We start from the raw sequence: 20,610 nt of genomic DNA, 5'->3' as shown, positions 1-20,610 counted from the left end.
CTGTGAGAACCAACCTCAGTCACTTCCATCAACAGAGAGATAATCTAGTGCCAAGAAAAATGAAAAAGAATCCTTATTTGATCATTGTTTTGAGTTCCAGAGATCAAAAAAGCCCAAACAGTATAATAAATAAAGTAAAAAGTATAAAAAATGAAGTAATAACATCTGCATCCCTCCTGTACTCCTCTGAAATGAAGCACCTATGCAAACACACGAGACTTGCAGGGGAGAGGGGGAACCCACAGCAGATAAAATGCAGAGGACAGAAGATCAGGGCAGGTTGAACCACACACAAAATGTCAACAGAAAGGCTGATATTTAAAGATGATGACATAGAGCAATAGTTTAGTAAGTTCTTAATGACAGAACGGGCCTGAATTCAGCTTGATCTGACCACTAGAAAAGTAACAAGCCAGAAGACAAGCTCAGCACTACAGGATCCTACCTAAGGACAAGCAGAATCTTCTTGGAAGAGAGTTATTTATTAAGACTCAGCAACAAGTGGTCCGTGAGATCTTCATAAAAAATGCAGATGGGATGGAGTGTTCATTAAATGCTGGGAGCGCACTCACTGTATGGTTCCCAGAAAGTGCAGAAGCAGCCCAGTGTAGGGTAGATCTCTCTAATCTCAACATCAGCCTTCACCCACAACAGCTGAGATAAATCCACTCCCCTACTTGGGAAATCAAAGAACTAGGAAGTTCGCTCTGCATGCAAAACAGAAATTAACGGCAAAGGTTAGTGTCATTCTGTAGAGGCCCAGAAACCAGGTAGGGAATCTAATACCTGAAGAGTTTTATTTGGCTTCAGAGCAGAGGTGAAGTTAGAACAGAAAAACTTGTTGTGAGAACTGCAGGTACAGTAATTACCCAGGAATGATAATGAAATCCTCAGGACCAGAGGCCTTGAAACGTATACTATCCAAAGCACATCAGAGTGGTGTTGCAGAGGGCAAACTGAATTGTCAAGCAATGGGCATCCTCCTTGAAGCCTCTAACGAGAAGGGAAGTCTGTGTGGTATCTGCTTAAGTCAGTGTTCTTGCAAGCAGGGAGAAGTTTTGCTTGCATTACGTTTTCTTCAGTGCTTCATTATTTACATCCTTTTTTTTTTTTAAATTGACTTTACAAAAAAAGGGTGATCTTTTTTAAATATGCTTAAGAGCATAGAAGCTACTAATAGTTGACCTTACTCGTGCATCTAAACAGACACTTTGGGAAAAAATCCACCATCATAGTTTTTGGCTTTCTTATTGGGATATAGCCATAGCCTACACAAGAGACACACATTTCTTTCTCAGTGTGAGAAGGGCAGAGGTGCACAGCACCCTCTTCATTTCCCTGGCTCTCTCACTGTGTAGTAAAAGTAGAAAGGAAAAGGGTATGGAAAAGAAAAGAGAGAAAAAGGAAAAAGCTAAAGAAGCCCCTTCTAACTACCAGGAGAAAAGACAGAATATGTTGTGATTGCAATTCCAAAAGCAACTGCCATAAGAGTAATGGAAGTTTTGGAGAGGCAATCCTGTAGCCCCTGGGAAGGAAGGAATTGAAAAAGTCTGATTTTCTTCCCTTCCCCTTTCTCGTCATTCAGCTCCCACAACTGAAAAGCTTGGGGAGAGTGCTGCAGAGAACTCCACCCTGCTGCAAATGACAAAGGCTTGTGGTCAAAAAGCATCAAAAACCCAGGGGAGATTTTTTTGCCGAAGCACCACTGACAGATCTCACAGCAGTGAGGAATGCTTCGAGACTACTGCTGGCAGCAGCCTGCACTCAACCCAGCTGCAAAGGCTTCCTCCCCCTCCTCCTCATGTATTAATACACGAGTAAGGAACTTTAACTCCTGCAGTTCCCGCTCTGCACACTACCTGCTGCAGCGCTGCATCTGCTGCCCAAGTGGCCGCTCCCAGCTTACACTCCACAAACTGACTGTTAATCCAGTTTCTGGGGGAACTTCCTCCTCGAGCTGATGTTTAACACAGCAGTGTCTCTCAAGACCACCCACACGCCCCCCACCACTCTAAAGGCTCGGTTCCAGTATCCAGAGGGAATGGGCTGTGGCCAAGGCACCCACCTCCTGGCAAAAGCATCAGGACACTGCTCCCACCTAGCAAGCCACAGGTGGGGGGAACTGCTAGCAGCGTCAGAGAAACTCGTGACATAAGCTATAAATCAAGTCCATAAAACATAAGCAGTACAAATCATGTGCTGTAATAGGCAGAAAGAAAGTTCCTGCTCTAACAGCTTTAGCACAACCGGAGCAAAAATTAACTCCTTTTCTCACCTGATTGTGACTTGCAGACAACGTTAAACTTGTAATATTAATTCTCTGCTGAAATTTTAATGCAGAAACACACATTTGCTATAAATACCGCCACCTGGCCATGTTCTCATAGAGGGCCACTGTTTGGCACTGGGAGAGAAGAGATGTGGTCCATCTCAGAGAGCTGGACAGAAGAGAAGGGAATGTATACCCGGCCTTCTCAGGGAGATGTGTGATTTCTCCCATATCTGGGTTTTGGGTTGCTTTCGTATTTGTGTGTTTTAAGCCTAGGCCACTTCCTACCCCTTCAGGGTGACACTAAAATATGAGAACAATGATTGAGTAGGAAAGATTTATCTGAGTAGGGCAACAAAACTTGGTAGTATTTTAACTGTAAGGTAGTGTATTGAAGTCTGAATATGGCTGGATGTATAGTTCCTCTTGTTTGATACCTTCAGAAAAGCCAAAACCAAGCACATGAAGAAAGACCATGATACAAAAACTGAAGAGAGAAAGAAACCAGAAAATAAACAACAGGAACAAGTGAGGAAAAGCCCCTGATGGCTTACAGGACAGAATGCAAAAAAAAAAAAAAACCAACCAAACATGACAGGGGGAAACACAAATTTATCTTTTTGTCTTTTTTTTTTTTTTTTTTTAGCAAACAAAAACTTAATAAACTGCTTGACGAGTTTTTCCAACAAGAGAAAGTAGAGAATATGGTGAGTGTGAAAGGATGAATGGAAGAGCACTGGAACAGGTTCAGTATGTTTTCTCTACTCTGTATTTACAGTAGGCTTTCTGGAAAGACTGACAATATTACTGATGTACAGATAAGAATGGCACAGACCAAAAGCATACTTATACCTTCCTGGGAAATTCATTATTTGGAGGTTAACTCATTTCACAGTGTTTTTCCACGTTGCTTGGTTTCCACATCAGGTGGGCCATACAGCTTGCGAAGGCATCGTGCTGTGAGCTCTCTGCAGTACACAAGCTCACAACACCGCTCCCCCACGCTTCCTCAGGCACCTCCAGCCAGCGCTCCTTCACGCAGCCTTGAATTACACCCAGCTTGGCCAGGAAGATACTCTCTGGGTATTTTCTTGCAATTATCAGTCATGACTAGAATCTGATCTCATACGGCTGCCAACTAATCATCAGTTCTGTGAGATTTTTATGTCCAGAGGTTGTGGAAAAGGCAGTCTGGAAAACAAGGGGAGAGCAGCCATGGCTTGTGCAAACACTCAGTGATTCAAGCACACCTGTGCTGTGAGCTCAATGGAAAGAGCAAGAATTTGGGCTCAGGAATGTGAACTTTGGCTGCTGATTCATCACAAAACCGATTGTGTGTATACGAGCAGAAGGTTACCACCATTTCAGTCTTAATTACACAAGCTGGCTCCCACAAAATAGCAAATGACAAGACTATGGCCAACTGATGCTTTCATAAAACAAACAAACAAACAATTTAACAAGGAGCATGGCTTAAGCTCCTACCTATGATCTCCATCCCTCTTTGCAAGCCAGGCCCTGCTCAGTGCCACCACGTCTCATTTTTTAGTGCAACATTGCTTCAGTCCTCTCTCACCTGCTGTAGCCACCCTGCTGTCTGAGCACATCTCTGAAGAACATTTCTGTCTGACTGACCACCAACATACCTGTTCCAATCTGGTCAGACCAATTTTGCTTTAACAGCAAGCAAAAACAACAGAAGAAATTCAGCCTGGAATTTGTTAGCTTTTGAACAGAACATATGGTCTTCTCATCCGCCTTTTCCTGGTTGATCACAGTTGTCTATTTATTAAACAAAGATATAACTTCCCCCATGGCATTGCTTTCCTGAAGTCACATGTCTATTGTGTTCTGCTTCTAGCGTGTGAAAAAAGAAAATTAAATTTGACAGCAAGTTAGTCACTTACCGTAAGGACACTCTCTTTCCTGTACAATATTCCTACAGCTACGGGTTCTTACAAGCATCAGTGCCAAATACCTTGCAGAGCTTCCATTTAATTGCAGATAATGATCCCTCTTCCTCAAGCCAAGTCCAAACCACCTCCTTGCAAACCAATCAGCAAGGCTCCAGCCACCACAGACTTCAAAATTAACTGACGCATTAGTTTAAGTTTTAGTTCAGAAAACCTTTCTCAAAGAAAACTCTCAGCTCCAGAACTTGTTCTGTAGAAGGACAGTCCTTAATCTTCTCCTGTAGAGGGTAAATCATGAGCGCCATTTTCCATGGAAAAACCTGCCTCAAAAAGTCTAAAAGCGTTTTTCTGGACAGCCATCACTAAAATGAAATTGGTGTTTGCTAGCGATTCAGCATGTAGGAAGCAAAGGGAAATGCTGATCTAAAAATAAACAGTTGAACAAATGGAACAAGCTAGTTTTTAATTCCCTCAGGTTTCAGTGCAGTGTAACACACTTCCTAACCTCTTAACAAAAACATGAGATCCTCGGAATTACTTCCACTTAAGAAGTAGTTGGTAATCACTGCATTTACTGTGCTGCAGTAATGCTATTGGAATAAACAAAGCCTTGAAAGCTTCTGCTTTGAAGCCTCAGGTGATATAATTCAGCATGAATGCCCAGACCCCAGAGTGACTGGTTGGTACACTTCAGGTGACAGACAATATTCAGAAATTATTCATGATACTCGTTTTCTTCAAATGACTTCATAATCTTTCATAAAGCTTTCAAAGGTTACAAGTTTGGTATTCTTCATCTGTAAAATAAAGATCAGGCATACAACAGACGTTAGCCCCAAATACCCAAGGTCATTCCCCACGCCAATCGCAGGAAGCATCAGGCAGCTCCAGCTGCTGCCACCTCTGTGCTCAAGACACTCGAGTGGGCATCCCCACGATCCCAAACCCTCAAACAGTACTTAACCAACAGGGCACAGGTATGAACAGGACTCCTGCACCCGATGTTTCCCGCTCACCAGGCTGCTACCTCCCTTAGCAGCCAATACCTACTTTGACACCTGAACTGATTTTGAATAGAGTTACTAAAAGCACTTAATGACACTGCACCCTCTGCACTCCTCCCCCTGCTTGTTCTCCAGGTTTTACTGTTTGCATAGACTCTGTATTACAAATAAACAGAAAATTAATTATTGAGCTTCTAATTCCCATTGCATGTTGATGTTTATGTAATTGAAAACTATATAATTGCTTTATGTTTTTAACATCCCTCATAAATATGGATTTTTAACAGAATCCTTTATAGAAAATTAGCACAGAATATCTGGTAATGTGAGATGGCAAGCTCAGGGAACAGCACACAGACTAAAGACTGGCGTGATGTTTCTCATGACTTCACAATTTTCAGCAGGCGGAAGAAAATCTGCTGCAGTGCCCAGCTTTCCAAGGAAGCTTGATCAGACTCTGGGACTCAAGTTTTAATGCAAGAGCAGCAAAGAAGGGAAAGCTAGAATTCAACAATCTCATCCTTCACAGATTTACAGGTACTGAAATGCTCGGCTGAGGATGAATCTTGGCATAATCTAAAGCCTGGCAAGAAACTTTATTTTTTTGTGGTAATCCACTTACTTATCAAGTTTCATTTGCTAGTTTTAGATTAGGCTGTATGAAATACCTTTCTCTGGAACCCTGGCTGGCAAGTTGCTTGGGTTTTAAAAATCACCGTGAAACAATTTATGCTCCAAAGCGAATACAGCACACTGGTACAGCAATTTAAGTGTGACCTGCAATAAAGAAACAAATGCCATTTGCTTCAGCTGCAGAAACCTAGCGCTCCTGCTGACCTGGCTGGGATCAACATTTGGAAGGAGTGTGCATGAAGACATATTGAGGTCTGGTAGATACACTCTGATGTTAATACCACCTCAGTTGTGAGGTATTCCCCTCCCCCCCCCCCTTTCAGTTTTCCATACCCTTATTTCTCCTATAAGATAATGTAAAAATCATATTTTCTTTAAGGCAGAGTAAAATTGTAGCTATGCCAGCACAGTGAAACCACTTAGAGAAAAAAAACCAGAATTACTCTAAGCAAGGATTTTTCAAAATAACGAACTGCTCAGATCTATCGAGGTCCCGCACACATGGGGTCACCTACATTTCTGAGGGCAATTCTGCCTCGCCAGTTGCTCTCCCTCCTGCGAGTCAAGTGCATTGCACCAGCACCATTTCTATCTACAGAGACATCTGGCTGACCTGGAGCTGCTGCATTTATTCTTGCTGAGCAGATGTCAGTAAAACTTTTCAACAGACCTTGGTAACCCTGCTCCAGGGGACTGTCTACACTGCAAACATGCTGCTTTAGGTCAATTACATAATTGATTATGTATTAAACTGCTACAACATCTGAATAGAGACACTTTTACACCTGGTCATGTTGGCTTTGCTCGTGGCTTTACATTTGAGTAAGAACACACATACAAGCTTTGACAGAGCTCATATGTCACAAATTATTCCCAGACACAACTGAAGTTGTGAAAAGATACAGATTTCAACCACGTGCAAAACTAGTTTCAGCTGGGGACAGAGTTGCAGCCTGACATTTTAGGAGCCACATTTTCCAACTTTACTGCTGGCAGCTGCAGAGGGAAAAATCAAAACAAAATAAAAGATGTACCCCCAAAGTCTGACACACAAGATGCTGGGATCTCTTTTTCCTGCTCACATAGGTCTGAGCAGCTAAAGTGGTCTTCTATTCAACTGCTACACAAAAATAACTGCCCAACTCCTAAAGAGCAAGAAAGAAAAACCCTTGTGCTCTCTGTCCAAGTCCCTGTGCAAACTGCTGAATGTAGCGAGCTTCCTCAGTAGAAATGATTTCCCAAAGTGAACTAACTAGTGGTTGTGTTAGCTGTTGCAAACGCGAATAGAACTTATCTACACAAAGCAGATAAGCAGGCACTTCTTTATTCCATGTTTCTACCATCATTGACTATAAAATTTCCAGAAAACCAAAATTCAGATACTTAATCATGCTTCAGAGTCAATTTTAACATTTTTGGCCATCCAGAAAAGGTATCAACCCCAACCAGAACATATCGATAACCTTTGCATTTGGATAATTCTGTAAAATCAATCTGGTAATAGCCACCAGGTTCTACTCCTGTTTTTAATTTACCCATTTGAATACTTTTTTGTACCAGTAGATTATTCTTTAAACATACTTTCTTTTCATTTTGCAGCAACTGATTTAGCCATTTCTAACTTTCTTACTGGTACTATGTGCCTCTTCAAGAATGTCACCAGAGCTTCTACACCCCACTGGCATTCTTGATGTTTTACCTGTTAGTATTTCCCTCATAATTAATGGGGGGCACAACCACCTGCCCTTCAGAGTTTGTCCACCATCCCTCTGAATTTTTCTTTGCATTTAAGAATTGTGCTACTTTGTCATCCTCTTCTGAACATTTTGGTAATTGCTCAGGGAGAGTTACAGTTCTAGTAGGAATTACTGCCATTTGTAACCCTCATTGTTGAGCTGCATTCTTAGCAGCCTGGTCTGCCAATTTATTTCCTTCTGCTATTTTTGTATTTCCATATTGATGCGCTTTACAGTGCATGATTGCTATTTGGGCCGGTTCTTAAACGGCCAATAACAATTGTAAAATTTCCTTTTGATGCTTAATATTTGCCCCCTGGGAGAACAATAGTCCTCGTTCTTTCCATAAAGCTCCATGGACATGAACCACTCCAAAAGCATATTTTGAATCTGTCCAGATGTTCACTTTCTTTCCTTTACTTAGTTCCAGAGCTCGTGTCAAGGCAATCGATTCTGCCTTCTGTGCTGACACAGTGCTGGGCAGTGCATTTGCCTCTGTCACAGTACTTTCAGTTGTTACCCTGTATCCTGTGTAGTGAGTCCCATTCTGTACAAAGCTGCTGCCATCCATGAACAGGGTCACTCCCATTCAGGGTTTTCAAGAGGGACATCCTTCAGGTCTTCTCGGCTGGAATATACATGCTCAATAGTCGTTATGCTATTGTGCTCGGGTCCTTCTTCCTCCTGTGAAGCCCTTAGGGAAACTGCAGGCTTTACAAGGTTAGTTGTTTTTAGGACCACATCATCTTGTTCTGTAAGGATTACCTGATATTTCATCATTCTGCTGGGGATAGCCAATACCCCCCTTTTTGTTCCAGCACTGTAACAGCCATATGTGGAACAGAAACCTTTCCAAGGTGAGCTTTCTGGCTTCTTGTATCAATATTCCTGTTGCTGCTACCGCCGGCAAGCAGGGAGGACATTCTTCACTCACTGTGTCCAGTTGTTTAGAAAAGTACCCCCACAGGTCTCGTCCAGCTTCCTCTGGGTCAGGGTTCCCAGGGTAAGGTGCTGCTGTCATTCATGGACAAACAACTGGAAGTCTTTAGTTAAATCAGGCAATCCTAAAGCTGGTGCTGACAATAGAGCTTGATTTTGAAAGGCCTCTTCTTGCTGTCGACTCCACATGAGAGGAACAGACCTCTGGGCCTCATATAATGGCTTGGCTATCAGGCCATAATTCATAATCCAGAGATGGCACCACCCAGCCATTTCCAGAAACGCTCTTAATTCATGCACAGTTTGGGGTTTAGGAATGGCACAAATTGGTTCCTTTCAATCAGTCCCCAACTTCCTCTGTCCCTTTGAAATCTCAAAGCCTAAATATATCACAGTTTGGCTTGCTATTTAGGCTTTCTTCTTAGACACCTTATATTCATTAAGTCCCCAAAAGTTTAAAAGTTCAATGGTTACCTGTATACAGGTCGACTTCTCTTCAGTAGCTGTTAAAATGTCATCCATGTACTGTAAGAGCAGGTGTTCTGGTTACAGGGTCACTGTCTTTTTCCTTTGTCCAGATTTCCAGTTCCTTTGCTAGCTGGCTACCGAAGATTGCTGGCTGTTCATAAATCCTTGGGGTACTCATGTCCACGTTAGTTGTACTTTACGCCCTGTTTGTGGGCTCTCCCACTCAAAACCAAACAGTTTACAACTTTCCTGTTCCAGGGGTATGCAAAAGAAAGCATTTTTCAAATCAAGCACTGTAAACCACTGATCTGTTTCTTTAAGGGCAGTCAGTAATGTATACAGATTTGCCACTACCGGGTGGATGTCCTTCACAATTTGATTTATAGCTCTCAAGTCCTGTACCAATCTATACTCACCTGTGGGCTTCCGTACTGGTAAAATAGGGGGTATTATATTCTGACTCACACTCTTCTAAAAGCTTGTATTTCAAGAAGTTATCAATCAGCTTCCTAATTCCCTGTCTGTTTTCCTTTTTTTTTTTTTTTTTTCCTTAAAAGGTTCCTGAACCTTTTTATCCTTTGTCATGTGAGACATTACCTGATTAATCAGCCCACATTCTTTTTGCCACTACATTTTGGTGTTTTTTTTTTGTTGTTGTTGTTTTTTTTTTCAGATAAAGAACAGATCTATGTATGAAAAGTCATCCCATTTTTTTTTTTTTTCCTTTTACAAAATAACATTAATTGCAAAATAGTGTTATAACTTAAGGTCCCATTCAGGGGCCACATCTCTCCATCTTCTAATTTATACAATGACCATTAATGATTAAATAAAATTCAATAACTTGACTTTTGCTTAATTCATCATGCATCTCTTTCCAGTGAGCTAAAAGGCAACCTAAGGGAGTGTTTCTTGGTATAGAACTCCTACTCCCTTCTTTAAACAAGTTTGGAAATTTAAATGCCATAGCAGACCAGTATATATACATCTTTTTTTTTTTTTTAAGCACTCATTTCGTGTATTCACTTCGCTTACCTCCAGCTGCTCCCCTCGCAGGATAACAGAACCGCGGATCAAAGCTCCACACTCGCTTCGTGCGTAATTACACATCTCATTCACTCATTCATGCATAAAACCTCAACAGTGTTTCACTGTTTTCTGTATCACCGAAGTTACAAGATTCAGAAGCACAAATTACAGAATCCAAAAAATACAATTTCCCATGTCAAAACCAGAGAGTATCTATATGAACACCGAAGTGTTCCCGACCAGATGGATACCAGTGAGGCGCTAGCAACCCCGGTATACGCTGTTCCACGCAAGATACCCCGTCTCACGATTTATGAACAGCCCAGACCCTCCTCTAATAATCCTTGCCTTACTCCTCGCAGTGACTCCATTGAGACAAGGAGTCCCTCCGGGAAAGTTCCCGGGAGCGCCCAAGAGAGTCCTATTCTCAAGGAGTCCCGCGGGCCCCGCTCCTTTGATTCCCTTTCACCACTGACACTGATGCCAACCCCGCGGAACTTTCATGTTCGCCTTACGGGCGGCACCGAGGCTTCCACTGATTAGGGAATTCCCTAGCCCCAACCACGCGGAACTTTCGCTCCGTCTGACAGGCAGGCTTTCCACAGATCCAGAAAGAAGTGCCTTACCTTTCCAGGGGACGTTGCGAGGAGCTTTATGGGTCGAGAACGATGGCTCTCCCCGAGAACTCCTCGGTGCCGGCTGGAGTTCGATCAGAGCTCGATCCCGTCCAGTCTCACTCGCAAGGTCCCATCTGGGTCGCCAAAACTGTTAGCGGTCGCAATCGCGAATAGAACTTATCTACACACAGCAGATAAGCAGGCACTTCTTTATTCCAGCACTGGGGAACACGGGGGATAGCTCCACCAAAAAACGTGTTCCCCAACAGGCACAAAGCACAACATATTTATACACTTTTTCAGCAGAGCCATGGTTACATAAGATCAACAAAATTCACAAAGTTTAGCTTGACCATAATAATGATTGGCTTCCAGTTACCTCACCTTACCTCTATTCCTATTCTACAGAAATCACTGGTCATCTTTACTGATTGATTTGAATAGAATGAGGGGAGGGTGGTGATCAGCATGTTCATGTTATTTCCTGGGGGTCATTATCATATGCAAATGTCTCTAACCCATGCGTGGTTATGTTGGACGGGGGTCCCCCGGTGCTCGTCCATACTCTTCCTCCCTGTGTGCGCTGGTTGAACTCCATCCCTGCCCATGCTCAATTCATCTTTGGCCGATGCTCATTTCTTCTTTGGCTGATCTTCCCAACCAAACCCAGTATCTTCTGGTACCTCTTGCTTTGACTCAGGATCCATAACCAGTACCCGTTGTTTTAATTCAGAGTCCATAACGATTCGTACAGTGTTCAAGGCCCACACCATACTAGCTACCTATTCCTAAGGGCCTTAGTGGGCTTTATATTCTCATAGCTGCTGTAACTCCATTTTAAATCAAAGCCATATTCTAAACTAAAATAAAAATAATATTCTAGGAGTCAAGCTACTTTGTTAAGGTAACTGCAACAGTTACAGACATCACAATGCCAGACCAAGATTTGTGAAGGCACTGAAGCATAAATTAACTTCAGATTTTTTGCTGCCCTGGTTAATGCAGGCAGGTTTCAAAGCTAGATTTAGGCTGAAGCATCATCACTTAGTGAAGATTAATGTTAATAATCAGGCCAAAGAACAAGGTTTGCCATTTGAGTGAAACCGCAGGGCTGACGGGTCAGACCTGATGGGACAGCTGTGCAGACCAGCTCCCAGCTGGGCTTGGAAGCAGAATTACAAGTTGGGGCAGGCTGGTCTGATGAATGAGGGTTAGGACTAGAAGCAAAAAAGACAGACAAGCTAACTCCCTCTCTACTACAGAGAGCTTCTCCTCTCCAGGAAACTTTTGCTGTGGCTCCTCCCTGACAAGCGCTTGCTATGACAACTATCATTTTCCAACAAAAAACAAGTAGTTCCAGTACTGAAATTGTACTAAAAAAAATTAAAGTTTAATTTTAAATACAAACGCTATAATCCTTTTCTACAATACCCACAGAAAACACACTCAGACACCTTGGCTGGAAGTGATTTTTACAGCAAGCCAAAGTCAAACATCTGTGCCTTTTATTTGGATTCCCTCCATTGACAGCAAAAAGACAGGGCTGGCACCTATGGTCCGGTAACAGGAGCCTTCTGCACAATTAAATGACACTGACATCTATAAAAAGTTAATGCAATTCAGCAGCCAGGACATGGCGTGAAACAGCAATATATAGGGTACTTTTCCAACACCTACATGCTGTTAAAAACTTGTGGAAAATGTATTTGGAAGGAATTGATTCTTACTAATGAGAGCTCGAGAGAGAATTTAATTAGCCTCAAGAACAATGGGAAAAAAGAATGGCCTTCGTTTCAAACTTGTCTTCCTCTAGTATGACATTTTATCACCTGTTTTTGAAGTTTTGAAGCACAGGAAAAGAAACTGGATATTCATGTCATCACCTTTTTCTGGAAATGTTAATTAGGCATAAATGCCTCAAAGTGAAGGTAAAAATATCTGGACATGATTGTTAAGAGCTTGTATTTCGTTTCTACACAGGTGAGAAAAAACCCATGCCATTTAGTTTCAATTCCCAGCTCCCCTCATCAACCACTGGCTGAAAGTAGATGATACACGGTCACTACCTGCACATACTGGTTTTGTAATTATCTTGAGAACCACAATTTCAGCCCTAGAAACAACAAAAAAAAAATTAAAAATCATGCAAGAGCCCAATAAGGCGCTCCTTTAAGAACAGCTCTTCCATCATGGGAGTAAGCTGTGCCTTGAAGGAAGGCTACCAGCAGCATCCTGAGGGTATGTCTGTGTACAGAACAGGCATAATATGAGCTGGAGACACAAAATCAGTTCCCTGTCCTTACTATTTTCAAGGAATTGATTTCAGGGCAAGGTGATTGTTGCCAGATCCTCTTTTTCTTCCTTTCTTTTTCCCTGCTAGAGCTGTTGACAAACATGGTGAACTTCCAGTGACACAACACTTTGTCTAAGATTTGACCCAAGTCATAAAACCAATTTTTACACTAGTCAAGTGATCATCTGCTGATAACTACTCTGAGCTTTCAAAGCCACCAAAGGTGGGCTGAACAGGACATGAGCTGAAGAGGCCAGATGCCTCCCAGATCTACAAACACCATTTTAAGTAAGTTTGTTGTCCATCTGAAGACCTGAAATCATTGCTTATCTCTTGCCATATTATAGTTGCTCTTAATAGAATAGCTGCTCTCCGAAGAGTGGTAGCCTAACATTTTGGAAGCATGTCTGTTATTATTCTGCCAAATGCTAGGCTAAAGTGCCTGCAGGTGCAACATGCTGATCTACAAGAAGACTCTTCCTCAGGCACTTAGGCCTGTTCTGCAACAAAACCCTGGCATCTTCACAAGATGAGGGAGCTGCGAGACCGAGTGACTCAACTCTACTTCTACCAGCTGCCTGGACATCGCCACATCTATTTTACACTACTTTAACTGCAAAGCCTCCATGCACGGTGAAGTAAGAATTCCTCTCCCAGTCCCACCCAGAAGTTACCGTGCTTCTGAGTGAGCCTGGCACCACCTACAATAATGTCTGTGTTATATGTTGTTCAAATGAAGTGATCAATGATCAGTTTTGCAAACAACAGACTAGCCTGGGAGGCAGCAGGGACCATGGAGTCTGCATGCTGTTGAAATAAATGCACAGATGAACTTACTGGTCATCTGAAATATCAGTACCAACTAATATGAACATCTGCCTACTGTAGCTCACCTTACCTTTTAGTTTCCATACAGATAGATCTTTTTTTTTCTCGACAAGAACCATCTCAAATAACCTTATGAGGAGAGGAGGGAAAGAAGAGGAAACCTGGATTTAATCAGGGAATGGAGGAACAGAGGAAAGAAGGAATTCACAGCTGACAAAAACATTACCATCTAGCAAGTGTTATAAACCAGGGATATTAGAGAGCTAAATCTGCTCAGGGAAAGCCTTAATTTAATAAAACATTCAGTGACATTTTATTTGTATCCTTCCTTAAGTTTCTGCTTCTATTTAGTTTGCCTCTGAGTATTAAATTCCTGCTGTAGGCCGAATCTGGCCTAAACTGATGCATGGTAATTGCAAGTTGAGTTTCAGTTTACAGACTGTGTCAATAATGACTCAAAGAGAGACTCAATAAAAGCAAATGTATGCAGCCAGGATCAGACTTGCAAAGCTCTGGGATGTCTGAGCAATACCACAGCATTTGGGAATTTCACAATTTCAGTTTGCCACATGCAAAAGGCTGGTTACAAGCTCTGTACAGAGTGGGATGTTTTGGGAACTATTTATGTTTCATAAATTAGGTTTTGTGGTATTTCACTGAAATTTAGATCATGTCTTTCCATTTGGCTGTCAGTCCTAAAACTCACTTTGCATTGCAACTCAATCGTGCAAACACCAGCAATGGGACATAGTGTTTACCATTACAGCCAGGCCCCTTCCAACTTCATCTCACCTATATCTAAATCCACAGAAATTATCATTATGCAATTTGTATTATCACCTAAAAGGTAATTTTAACAAGTCAACCTTTTGAATTGTTTTTCACTTTTGACACAGGGTCAGATTTTTCATTTTTTAATATGCTGACAATTTTTATACAAGCAATTTATACATGGCACAGAGGAAAGAACAGACACTTTGGACAAGTGCGGATGCTTCCAAACCTGTTTTAGAAAACTGGGGTGTATCAAAACCCTAACGCAAACTGAATGAAAAAAATATGGAAAAATAAGAAAAGGAGGTGTCCACACATGTAACAGTGGACATTACCAAATATACTGTAGAAACACAGGGCAAGAATCAACTTCAGGACACTTGCAAAACATTTGGTTTATAACTTGACCACAATGGTACTGTTTACTAACAACTGCACAGCTAGAATTGTAGGAACATTAATGAAGACAAGAGCCTCTCTCTACAGCACCAGACTGAATATAGACTCGCAGCAATAAAACCCCCTTTCCTAGGCAACGGGGTTAAAGCTAATAAAGGTATTTAGCAAACTTAGAAGGAAAGAAAAGAAGGGTCATGAAAGGAAAAGGAGTTTGAATTGAAATATCCAGTGTGCTTTCGTTGGTTTAAAGCTTTCTAAACTAGAAGTACAAAATAAAGGAGAAACTAAACAAAGAAGCACTGTGAAGACACATTTAGATGAAAATCAATTAAGAGAATAAATTAAATACAGTCCTAGAGCTGAATAAATTTACATGGTTGTTGAAAAATATTAAGAAGGAGGAATTCCCTTCCAGTTGAGTGGATGCCTGTCACAGAGCAGGAAGTCCCCTCAGTGACAGGCAGCCCGAGAAGTACACCCAGAGTAGTTGTGAATGAGCACTGTCAGCTAATTCGGGTCATAGGGAGAAATCTTAAACTAATAAGAGAAGAATGTGTATGGGAGGGAGAGGAACTTTCCTGAATTAACGTCCATTAAGTATCAAACAGGAGCAGAAATTTCCAATTCCTGCAAGTGTTGTTAAAACTGGAATAATGCCCTAGAAAGAGCGATTCATAGATGCGATTCAAGTGGATAATTCTATCAAATTAAAACTCAGGCACATACTTTGATGAATATACCACATTCCGGTCTAATGGAAACATCTGGCCGTACAATGCTAGAAACCGGAGATGACCAAAGCATAGCTGGGGTGGGATTAAAGGAACAGCTCTAAAGTTTACCATGGCAGCTACAAGAGCTACAAATAATTACTGTTGGGAATTAGAGCAGAATTATTTGACTTGCTGCTAAATTGTCATGGTTTAAGTTTTTAAACTGACACTTTCCTCACAACATACAAACCTCTGTAAGATGCTCAACACTCAGTTACAAGTGGTAAGGAGAGAGGAGGGTGGGAACTCGTTCTCAAAAACTTGACCTTCCTCCTATTTTCACAACTAAATCCCGGGGCCTCTGCCTCTCTCCCCTCAAATGAATCCACCCCTACTTATGACTAAAATTAATCTTTATAAGCCCATGGCTTCAGGCTCGTCTCAAATTGCAGCATGCTAGTAAAGCTATTATTCATCAAGGACGGCACATTTTGAAGTGTTCCCTGTCAAAGCTGGGTCAATACAGTTTTCAGTAGGGGGTCACATTCCTGTTTTCCTAGCCTGCGGTGAACCTTCTTGACTGAAAGGATCTTTATGCATGGAGGAGTATCTGACACAAACCAAACCGATGTGCTACTGGAGCTTTCCAGTAATGACAGCAGGATAAAGGAGGCCTTTGAAGTTCATGGAGGAGTAGGAAGAGGTGTTAATTTAAAAAGCTTGTCAGTATACCCAAGAGGAGAAGGAGAGCAAAGTACCAATTAATAATTCACACTTCTATTCCACATGTTATCATAGTATCTCAAAACAGTTTGCAAACATTGATTAAGTCTCATGACATCCCTCTGAAGTGGGCAAGCACGGATGAAGCTCTACTCCTACCAGCTGGGAAGTCACTCTGGGGGGCATTTTGTTTAGCTGATCTATGCCCCCTCTTCCCCATCTGTTAAATGGCGATAATGACACTATCATAAAGTGGTTCAGAAGCTTAGTGATTTCTAAATCAACAGTTTTAGATAGAACAGCAGCACATAAGGGCAATCTCCTATGTCAGACTACACTCAATTACACTGAACTAAAGCTACCACATTCAACACGATAACATAGCTACTGGGAAGAAAGCCCTCTAACTTGATTTTGCAATACCCTGCAGATTTGCTTTGCTCTGTCCCTAAGTAGCCAGAGCACCTGAGTTCTAGTTAATGACCAGGATTCTTGGGTACTGTGTTAACACGAAACTCATTGTAATCACAGTAATTAGATCTGCAGTAGAGAGGACTGTGAAAAATGAAAGACTACCCACAGTATCCTCTAATTCTCAATTAACACAAAGTAGTTGGTGTGTTTGGAAGCCAGGACAGACATACCCATAGCTGCAAACTCCAGAGGGAATTGTCATTTACATTCAGATGGGAAGTAGTGCACATTATACTGTTTAATCCTTGCTTTGACAGACAGGTACATGAGCATCATCCACTTACATACAGCAAAATGGAAATCCGGGGAGGCTCTGAGCTGTCAAAGGGCAATGGCAATCACACACACGCTCCCCACAACCAGCATTTCACTTTGGGAACTCCTTATTCCCAATCCTGTACTTGCACTCTTCTTTTTAATAAAAAAGCCCACAAACCATGGCTGCTCCAGTCCTAATGAGAGTTCCTTCTTGCTTGTTTGGGGCTCTTTCATGCACAGAATCAGACAGAATTACTTTGCTTAACCCTCTTACTAATCTGACTTTTCCAGAAAGACCAAAGATAAAGACAAAAGTAACAGCTTCAAGAAATACAGCTCTTTTCTTCTCTTGAGCCTGACAGTCACTTCCAAAAGCAGATTGTCATGACAACAAACAAACTGGAGGCAATCCAGCCAATTAACGTGCAAAGGAAGCAGTCATCCCAACCTCGGAAAAAAACACTGCTGCTTTAAGCTTCAGGAGCCAAAAAAAAAGAAACCCAACAAGAAACCTTACCATCTGCATTAATCTTATTAGACTGCCTTGGGCCTGTAGCGAGGAACAATTCCACCCTGGGCACAGGGGCAGAAGCAGAGCTGCAGCAGCAGCCCTTTCCTCCCCCAGAGAGCGGGCAGGGGCAGAGCCCTCTCCGGGCTCTGAGCTGAGCAGAGGCTGTGTTCCCAGGCTGCGATGGAGCTCGGCAAGCCGGCGGGTTACCAGGATGAGCACTTCAGTCCTTGTGCGTGGAGCCAAAGGAAAGAGCTCATAGGTTAGGCAGAGGAATGGATGGCACGGAAGAGACTGTCACATAGCACTGCTAGAAACCCTGTTCTGTGGGCATTGCTGTCACGTGTTTTCCCTCTTCCCCTGCGAGCTGCCAAGAATATTTATCACCATGTTAAGCTCAGAATTATTTTCTCTTACACAAAGGACTAAATCATCAGTGCAGTTAAATATTAAAGTCATTCTCCTTCAATTTCTCTAATTCCTTCTTCCTTCATACCCTGCTTTATCTCTCTCTATGTGCCCTGCTTTCTGTAGGCCCAAGCACAACACATCTCCCATGCAAATATCTACCATCTCCCATTTTTTGCCTACTCTGATCTCTCAGTATAGTAACTCAGACATTAAATGTTTAGCAGCTGATGACCAATACACGTAATTTGTTAACCTCAAGTCATTCATATATACTTAACATTTTATAAAATTCTATGGTATAAGTTACAGAGAACAAAACCGAGGAGTACTAGATGTAGACATGGCGTAAGTTAAAAAGAAAAAAAATGCCAGAGATTTTGTTTTGAGATTCCACAAGACTCAATACACAACAATTTTCAAACAAAAAATTTTCTTCCCTGTCCTCATTCTTTTCTCTAAATACAAAAACAAGGAAGGGTATGAATAAATTCTTTCACTGTAGACTTGTCATGCAGTGAAACATGCCTTTCAGAAAGTAGCAGCAATGAGGGTGTAAAGCTTTAAGCCTACACAGATTTACTCATCTGGTAAATAGACAGACCACTGAACTACTTCAAACCGAAGTTTTATTATTGATCCCTCTGGGTCCAGTCCATCTCTCATAAATCACTAAATGGATTCTCAGCAACTCCAGTGAGCACTGGATCACAGATCATAAGCACTTTCTGCAAAAGTGCATTTTTACTAATCTGGAAAAGATACCAGTCTTCAGAGCACTGAAAATTAAATGTATGCACGCACACACACACACACTCTACACATTTCACTCTCGTTATTTGGAGAATTAGGAAACCACAGCTCTAGCCAACACAGAGCAAGCCAACAGAATTGTATTTTCTACTGAGTCTGTTCTGTGTTAATTGGAGTTGGTGTGATACTGCGGAATAGAATAAATCCCCTGTGCCTACCTTGAGCACTTTCGCAGCTTTCTTCATCACTGTTGTCTTGACAGTTATTTTGACTGTCGCACACAAAACTTTTATCAATGCAAAGACCATTTTTACAGTGGAATCTGGCAGTAGAGCAAAGCAAGGGATTTGCTGCTGTGAAAAGAGAAAGTGAGACCTTTCATTAGAAATTCTCTAGCCCAGGCAGTGAAATAGCCATTAAACAATCAATCAGAACAGGTCACAAAAGTTGGTCAATTTGCTGAATATGTGGGAGTAACTTGGCAATCAAACCAACCTTGTCTCTCTAAACAGAGCGCCCTGAGATTTCTAATTCATGCAAGATTCATTACAATTAGAAGAGATTTAGTCCACCCACAGTTGTGATAAGCCTTCTGTTCACTTTCATGAGGGCCCCCATCATGATCACTGTTCAGTGCTCAGCATTTGCTCACACTGAAGACATATGGAGGGTAGTGATGCCTACCATAAACACTGCCTGTTGCATCCCATTACAACAAGCTCAGTTTAGCTCAAGTTTCATATTATAAACCAATATCCCCGGCTGAGAACTGCCAGGCAGTGTTTTATTTACCGTTGCTTCTCTCTTTTTCCACCTTCCTCATTCTCCTCACTATTTTGAATTGATACAATGGCAATGTTGACATTTCTCAGTGTTTGAATTTCAACTCCTTTTTAAGGATAATATGCACATTACGGTAGCACCCAGAAAATCCTTTTATATAAGGCCTGGTGTTGCACATAGAGCAAAACCAAAATAGTATATAAGCAGACTCATTTATGTAGAGTAGTCTTCTCACCCACACCAAAACCAGCAGTAAATATGCTGTAAGATGCTATGTTTGGTTTCATTTAAGATCCAAGCAGTGCAGTTTTCACCACTTCTCCTAGCAGATTACATTACAGCTTCAATGCATCTCACTGTCAAGGAGGTTTCCTTGATATTCATTTTAGTTTCCTCTTTCCTAATTTCATCCCTCTACTTTTAGCTATAGCCCAGCATATATAACTACATAATCCCTCCCTGAACAGTGTTTGCACCCTTCATATACAGCCTTATCTTCCAACATAGTCACCTATTAGCGGAGATATGCATAATTTAGCAGTTTTTAATATCTCCTCATAAATCAGGCTCTCTGCCCCTTAAACACTTTTGGCACTCTTCTCTGAACTCCCACCAGTTTTCGGTAATGAGGTGACTGAAACGGGATGCAACTTCCCAATTTAAATCCTTAAAAAAAGCTGTTCAGATGCTTTGTCTGCTTCGAAGTGCTTCTCTGCCACAATAACAAAGGGGATTACAGTTCTCAAATACTAACTGGCTTCCTCTTTTTTCTTCTTTAAAGTAAGAGCTGCCTTTAAAGTGTCTTAAAAAAAAAAAACATAAAACTTTAAAGTCTGCCATACATATAACCTGCAGTATATATAACAAATGCTCCCAATTCCTCCAGCTTCCCAGAAGCACGTTCACCATGAACATGCTAAATCTCCTGTGGTCTGAGACTGCTGCACATTTGCATAGCATGTTGATTTTCCAGGTCGCTTTGGGGCCTACAGTCTTGTTCCTCTACATAAGCAAAACAGCGACTAGACACTTGGATATAGTAAAAAATAGCAAGTGTGTACTTAAATGGCATAGAGAAATGGGGAGAT

General features: G+C 41.7%; 1 protein-coding gene across 4 annotated transcripts in view; it reads right to left on the bottom strand.

Moving 5' to 3' along the window:
- Positions 1–20,610, bottom strand: part of LDLRAD3 (low density lipoprotein receptor class A domain containing 3) — a 123,558-nt gene that overhangs the window by 43,349 nt on the left and 59,599 nt on the right. For 3 of the 4 annotated variants that reach the window (XM_033010940.2, XM_033010959.2, XM_033010968.2), the window contains exon 4: positions 18,958–19,092. In XM_033010940.2, the coding sequence (XP_032866831.2) occupies positions 18,958–19,092 (135 nt within the window). The remainder of the gene's footprint in view (positions 1–18,957; positions 19,093–20,610) is intronic. The other variant, XM_033010950.2, reaches the window with a different exon arrangement.

The sequence above is a fragment of the Tyto alba genome, unplaced genomic scaffold (assembly GCF_018691265.1).
Source record: "Tyto alba isolate M040663 unplaced genomic scaffold, T.alba_DEE_v4.0 Super-Scaffold_18, whole genome shotgun sequence".
Lineage (NCBI taxonomy): Eukaryota > Metazoa > Chordata > Aves > Strigiformes > Tytonidae > Tyto > Tyto alba.
The sequence above is the reverse complement of the archived record's forward strand: the minus strand, read 5'-3'. Positions and strand labels throughout refer to the sequence as shown.